Genomic DNA, 7306 nt, shown 5'->3' on the forward strand with positions numbered 1-7306 from the left:
GTAAGCGAGCGTAAGCGAGCGTATGCGCCGCTGAACGTGGTTGCAGGAGAGTCGGAGGGCGTCGTTTTTGATCTGGGCAAAATTCTTCTTCGAGGCGTTGGGTGGCTCTAATGATATGGATATATGTGGCAGCGACTCCTGCTGGTATTGCTGGCTGGTTGTTAAGGTAGGTTTCGATTTCGAGGGCGTGGGCGACGGAGAGGATAGTGGTTTCGACGATGACGTCGTCTTCGATGCTGACGACGTTGTCAGCGTAGGGGATTCGCAGAGGCTGATGGAGGAGGCATTGGATTCAGTGGGAGACGTAGTTGGGTAAGACATGTTCTTTGTTTGGTATGACAGTGGGGACTGGTCGATTTAGTTCAATTTGTGCCTCTTCTTATAGGCGGAAAGTAGGTCTTCGGCGTTTTCCATGTTCTCCGCTGGAATCCATTCGTTACTTCCGGAAGAGTATCCCTTCCAGGATACGAGGATAGCGTCTTCGTTTACCCGTTCCCTTGTGACTCAGGACCGCTTCGACTTCGTATTCCTCCGATTGGTTGACTATATCCGGAGGTGGTTCTTCGTAGTTCGGTCCGTGAATCTCTGTCTCTTGATAGGAGGATAGTTCGGAAGCATGGAACGTGGGGTGAACCTTCCATTGTTCGGGAAGTTTCAGGGTGAACGTGATTGGCGATAAGACTGCGGTTATGGGGAACGGTCCGTGCCGTTTGGGCGCAAGCTTCCTAGATGGGAGAGTGGTCATAAGATTGGTTGCAGATAGCCAGACCTTATCTCCTATTTTCCACGGTTGGTACTTCTTTCCGTGCGTCCTTTCTGCCATTCGTTGCATGGCGATATTGTGGCAGGAGATGGCTTCTTCTCTGATCTTTTGGAGGATGCGAACCCTTTCTTCTGCGGCAGGGGTATCCGATGATGGTAGTACGTGAGGAATACCGCGAGGTTCGTATCCCATCATAAGGAAGAATGGTGATGCGTTTCTTGCTTCGTGTCTTCGGTGGTTATGCACGAATTCGGCGAGGGGTAAATGGTCTGACCATTCATAGGGGTTACTTCTGCAGTATATCCGGAGGTAGGTTTCTATCTCCTGGTTGAGTCGTTCGGTCTGTCCATCGGTCTGAGGGTGATACGCTGTGGAGGCAGCGATCTGATATCCTAGGAGTCGTGCCAATTCTCTAGAGAACTTTGAAACGAACTGGGGACCTCGATCAGAGATTACTTTTTCGTGGAGTCCAAAGCGTCTGAATACGTTTTTGAAAAATAGCTTAGCTACTCCTTCAGAAGAGATGTTTTTGTTACAAGGAGAAATAATCACCCCCTTCGTAAGGCCATGGTCTACCACGACCATGAGAGAATCAAAACCGTTGGACACGGGGAGGTCAGTGACAAGGTCAACAGAGACCTGAGAGAAGGGGCGAGTGGCAGAGGAGGGAATGGGTACAAGGGGTGGCGAAACAGGGTGAGTATCAGCTTTCATCTGCTGACAAAGGGCGCAACCAGCGACGTAGGAGCGAATAAAAGTACCCATTGCAGGCCACCAGTAGTCACGCTTGACAAGTTCCTTGGTTTTAAACCGCCCAGGGTGACCGGCGGTGGGGTGGTCATGGTGACGGAGGAGAATGTCCAGTCGCTGCGAAGGCGGGACATAGGCGCGAGACTTGTAATAAAGGACTCCGTCTGATATCTTCCAGTCAGTGAGTGCCGATTTCATAGGGGGCAAACAAAGCCCATCCAAAGCATCACTGGCAGTGGAAAAAATAGGATCATCCAAGGAGTTCGTGGCAAGGGCGGTGGAGAATTCATCGTCGAGTAATCGGATAAACATGGAGTCAGGAAGGAGCACACGATCCTCATTGTCGTTTTCTCCAAGACCGTGATCCGGGCGTCGAGAGAGCGCATCAGGTGCGGCGAGCTTTGTCCCGGGGACGTGGTGTAGTTCAAGGTCGTAATTGGAGAGAATAAGCTGCCAGCGCGCCTGTCTGCGAGAAAGCTTCTGTGCTTTCGAGAAGTAAAGGAGATTCAGGTGGTCGGTGAAAACGATGACGGGGTGAGGGTTTCCTTCTAGATAATGACGCCATTCGTTTAGTGCACGAATTATAGCGAGCAATTCTCGATCGAAGATCTCGTAATTGCGTTCGGCGGGGTTGAAAGACTGGGAAATGTATTCACAGGGGTGGTAGACGCCGTTTTCATCCGTTTGGAGGAGTACGGCCCCTGTTGCTACTAAAGAAGCATCAGTAGCAAGGGCAAACTGGCGTGAAGGATTGGGGTTTCGTAGTACTGGTTTCGTCGTGAAACATTGTTTGAGTTTGTCAAACGAGGTCTGAGCGTCAGGTGTCCACGCGAAGACTTGATCTTTTCGAGTAAGATTGATGAGTGGCCGGGCAATATCGGAGTAGTGTGATACAAATGCTCTGTAAAAGTTGCAAAATCCGAGAAAGGATCGTACATCTTTTATGGAAGCAGGGGTAGGCCAGTCTTTTATCCCGTCGACTTTGGCGTGTTCCATTGCCACTTCTCCAGGACGAATAACCATCCCAAGGTACTCTACTTCTGCTGCGTCGAAAGTACACTTTTCGGGTTTGACGAACAGTTGTTCGTGACGGAGTATCTCTAACACCCTCTTCGTTCGCTCGCGATGTTCAGCGAGGTCGGAAGAGAAGATGAGTAGATCGTCCATATATATGACGATCCACCCCTCATTGATCTCGTTTTGGAAGCGGTTATTCATGTAGGATTGGAAGGTGGCGGGGGAATTAGTTAAGCCAAAGAACATCACAGTAGGCTCAAACAGGCCTTCTTCAGTAGTAAAAGCCGCTTTCCATCGGTCGTCCGGGTGTATTCTGATATTGTTATAGCCGGAGCGTATGTCGATCTTTGTAAAGTGTTTGGCTTTGTAGAGTCGTTCTATAAGAGTTTTGGGGAGTGGGAGCGGATATTGATTACGTATGGTCCAGTCATTGAGGTATCGATAGTCTTGACATGGGCGTAACTCTCCGCTCTTCTTTCCTACAAAGAAAAATCCACTGGCTTGCGGGGATTTCGAGGGTACAATGAACCCTTTCGCGGTGTTTTCTGCAATAAATGTTTTTACCGCTTCCCTTTCCTTCCCTGATAATGGGTAGATTTTGGACGTTCTCGGCATGAATCCAGGCTTCAGGTCGATCCGATGATCGATACCAGGACGCTCCGGTGGCAACTTATTAAGACCGTCTTTCGCAAAAATATCAGCGTAAGTGTGCAGGTAGGAAGGAACGAGTTCTTCGAAACTCTTCTTCATTTTTTCCTTCTCCCCGGCGACAGCAAATTCCTGAGCTTTATTGCTAGTTTTCGAATAGTTTTGCTCCTGCTTTGACGTGCCGTCTCTAGTGAGAGGAGTGTCAAAAGAGACGTCGGAGATTATTCTGACTTGGGAACCGTCAGAGGAGTATTCGATTAAGACGTCTTCATCGTTTAAAGGATAGAGAGAGGGGTCGGCTACCGGAGGTGCATAGTTTTCTGACCATACATCTTCCTTGGTGTCGTAATCTGGTTCGTCTTGATCTGGTACGAGGCGGGGAAGTTCCTCTTCGGTAACTTCCTCAATGGAGGTTCGTGGATAGGCGGAAGTGATGGGAGATTTCTTCAATTTAGAATTCTTCCATTCACGGGATGGTTCTTTTTCTGTGGGTTTTAGAGAGGGAAATAGCAACGGCAGGTTGCGCTGCTTTCTGAGATGATTAATCCTTCTTTCGATTTCGAGTGATCGTTCGTTCGGCGCAAGAGTCAGCTCTTTGTTCGTCCAATCAATTGTTGGGTTTAATGCTTTTAACCATGGAAAGCCAAGTAGAATTTTGTCTTTCTTCGAGAGCTTGGTTATGTTGAATTTTCCTATCATGGTTCTTCCGTCAATTTTGACAATGAGAACGCAGTAGCGGGAGATGAGTCCTCCTCTGGCGTCGGATCCGTCTGCGGTTATAACGGGGAATGGTTTCGAGAGTTTATGGGTCTTGATTCCGTGGAGCTTGCAGAATTCCTCGCTGATGAAGGTTCCGCTCGCTCCTGAATCGATGACCATGGAAGTTTCGATGGTTTTGTTACGCTTGGTGGAAATAATGGTAGCGGGGACGCGAAGCTCCTTTTTATTTCCAAGTGATTGTACAAGTCGTATTGGGACAGGAGGTACTGACATCGATGCAGTCTCCTTCTTTAAAAATCCATCTCCACAAACCGTCGGTTTACCTCTTCGTCGTCATCACTACTCTCTTCTTTCTCGACCTTCCTGCGGATAGGCATTTTTTGCTTCTTATCTTCTCTTGGGTGAAACGTGGTATCATTGGCACGATGACCCGTTTGGTGGCATTTGAAGCATCGTCCTTCCTTGAGGTGTCTCTTTACTTCGGACTCGGAGAGCTGGTCTATCTCCATAGCATCGCTTCTGCGGGGAGTGAAGTGACGATCTCCGTACTTCTTCTTCCTAGGTTGATAGTGCGTAGGATTTTCTCGTTTCTGGATGGCTCTCAACCTCTGGAAGGCATTATCCAAGTTGATACACGTTGCGACAACGGTTTCAAAGTCATCTAGACTTTCTCCAGTATGGTAGAGGTTGTTGCGAAGTCCTACGTCAAGACCTTCGCGGAAGAATTCCACTCTGGTGACGTTCTCGGTTATTCCCGCTTTATGGGCTAAGAGGCGGTAGTTGGAGATGTACGTGTGGAGGTCTCCTTTCATCTCAAGGGCTCGTACTTTAGCCATGGCTGTCCCCTTGGGGTCAATAGCTCCGAAGGCTTCTTTGAACGAGACCTTGAACTCATCCCAGCTACCGTAACCGATAAGGTTTCCTGCGGTATTCTTTAGTTTGGCGTTCTGGGCGGTCTCCATGAAGTCTTCTTTCCAAGCGGCAGCATTGCCCTTGGTCATAAACGAGAGTGCAAAGATTACTTTTTTCTTGTCGTTGTCGTAGATCTTCTCGTTGATATCTAAATACGCATTACAGTTCAACATGAACCTGTGCGATTCATCGCGGTCTCCATCGAATTCGGGGGGAGTACCGATCTTGATTTCAAATTCTTTGGTGGTGGTCGCCATTGTATTTAATGGTGGTATTGGCGGTAGCGCGCCTAAGTTCAAAGCTCCGATCAAAGGAGTTAACGAAGTCGTGGTGTCTTGCTGACGTCGCAGGTGGCGGCGTCTGGAAAAAGGACTTTAATCTTTTGTTACGACTGGGGTATGTCGAGCTGTCTTAGTCCGAGTGGACTGAGTTTCGGCGAGACAGACGTGGTTCTTCTCTCGAGTGAGAGGTCAGAGGTTTCTGGCTAAGGCAAGTATCGGCGACTTCCTTAGAATGATGGTTCTTAGATAGCAAGGTTGGAGACCTTGCTAAAGGACTTGTTCCAGGTAAAACCCAGTAGATTAAAGTGAAGAAATACATGTGGTACGCTATGTAACTATATAGCGTAGTTCAAGCGGAGCTTGTAAGTACGTATCAAGATAGAAGGCGGACAGCCCGCTTGGTAAGTGATAACAGATAAGCGATAAGAAGATAGTAACCATGGTGCGGACAGCCCGCTTTGATAAGAGATAGTGAGCTAAACATAGTGATGGTTACTGGTACGGAAGGTTAGTTTGGCGATGATATGTGTGAGGTTCTGGAAGGTAATTGGTCGCTCGTTAAGGGCTGTATGCATGTACCATTGTCCGGTATCGAAAGAGAAGCGAAGAGAATGAATGTACCGTAACAGCCGAAGCCCATCTAAAAGAAATTGATAGGATAGAAGTTCAGTCGTGGGTAACATTCCCACTAGATTAGTTTTTTTCTTAAGCTTCCCCAAAGTTTTTTTTGTAATAAACCATATACCCGCAAAAGAACGCTTATTGCGTGAAACGCAGTCGGCCTGCTTAGTTTTGTTTATACATCATGTACACTGTTCACACTCGGCCTTATTTTCTGGGTATTTACTGACTACACTTGTACTATGGGATTTGGGATACCAGCGGCTTGTAAGGAGACACTGCACCACATGTTACCTATTATTTCATTGGTTACTGCGCGCTGAGAGGCAATTAATTGAGCCGGAACCTAAATTAATGATGGAACCTTAATTTCGGCAACAGAGAGAATGTGTACTTTAAAAACTTAAAACCCTAGCGGCATTAATTAGACAAACAGCGCATTTTTCATTTACAATTCATTAGGGGCCGGATCGCGGAACTTTCAAATTTTACTTGATTAAGTAATATTTTTCAATCCCTGAGGACCCTGTCCAGCTCTCATATAAAGGACGCCAAAATTTGAAGTCATTTCTCAGTTTTCCGCTGGCATCCAACAGCGCTACTCAATATCACTCTTTTGCTCACAAATCATTTTTCTTCTCTTTCTTTAAAATCATGTTATTCCGCCGCCGCCGCCCCACATTTGTGGACCCCTCCCATAAATATCCCCTCATCCACACCAAGCCAGACCGAGGCACTAGCGTGTTGGATCGTGAATGGACGTATACGCACATGTGCCACAGCCACTGCGCCCATATCGCATTCGGCTCACTCATACACTTGGAAGATTCATCCTCCTGCCATCAGTTCCACATTGGGCGAATTTCGGAAGTAGTGGCGCAATACAAGAACGTCCTCATCGTCAATGTCACTACATTTAACCATGATGCTAGGGATCCATATAACCCGCCACCTGTCCGCCTTACCCTGCCTACTGGCATCATTTCCCTTCCCAAACACCTTCGCTTTATACGCTGGTGCAAGAAGCGTACTAATCGCCTCCCAGCATATGAGATCAAGCCGCTCATGCAGTCTCTTAAGGACCTGAGTCAGTTGTTTGAGGGAAATGAGAGTTTTGAGAACAGCAGAGTTGATCTTGGAGGTGCATTTTTGGTACAAAATTCTCAGGACCGCTACCAAGATGATCTATTGAGACATGTTAGGAATTTAGACCCATTGTCTGACTCTAGCTTGACACACACATCCCTTTTCTCAGCTACTAGCTAATCCCTTCCAGTAGAAATACATCATTCTTTTGTTACCTGTGTTTCCGCATACCTACGTAAAGTAGACTTGTTCCAAACAAACACGTATCGCAACAACGGGAGCTACCTATGTCAATCCTGAATCTCATTCTGTACACTATTTACGCACTTGCACTATACATCCTAGCAAGTAAAAATACAAACTACCTGGAAATTATTGAAAATGACAGATATTCAAGTACCGCTATCCTTCTTGGAGAACAATAAATCACGCAACACGAATCGAACAGGGCCTGGAAATGAATCCTCACCCTGAACCTGGTTGTCTTCCTACCCAATTTCTTCGTCTT

General features: G+C 47.2%; 1 protein-coding gene across 1 annotated transcript; it reads left to right on the plus strand.

Moving 5' to 3' along the window:
- Nucleotides 1–6366: 6366 nt before the first annotated feature.
- Nucleotides 6367–6978, plus strand: F5147DRAFT_785083 (uncharacterized protein; the record flags this gene model as incomplete). The annotated part of the gene is made up of 1 exon (XM_041442897.1): nucleotides 6367–6978. The coding sequence occupies one exon, from the start codon at nucleotides 6367–6369 to the stop codon at nucleotides 6976–6978; it is 612 nt and encodes a 203-aa protein (XP_041283974.1).
- Between the last annotated feature and the right edge of the window lie 328 nt (nucleotides 6979–7306).

The sequence above is a fragment of the Suillus discolor genome (assembly GCF_016758755.1).
Source record: "Suillus discolor strain FC423 chromosome Unknown F5147scaffold_777, whole genome shotgun sequence".
Lineage (NCBI taxonomy): Eukaryota > Fungi > Basidiomycota > Agaricomycetes > Boletales > Suillaceae > Suillus > Suillus discolor.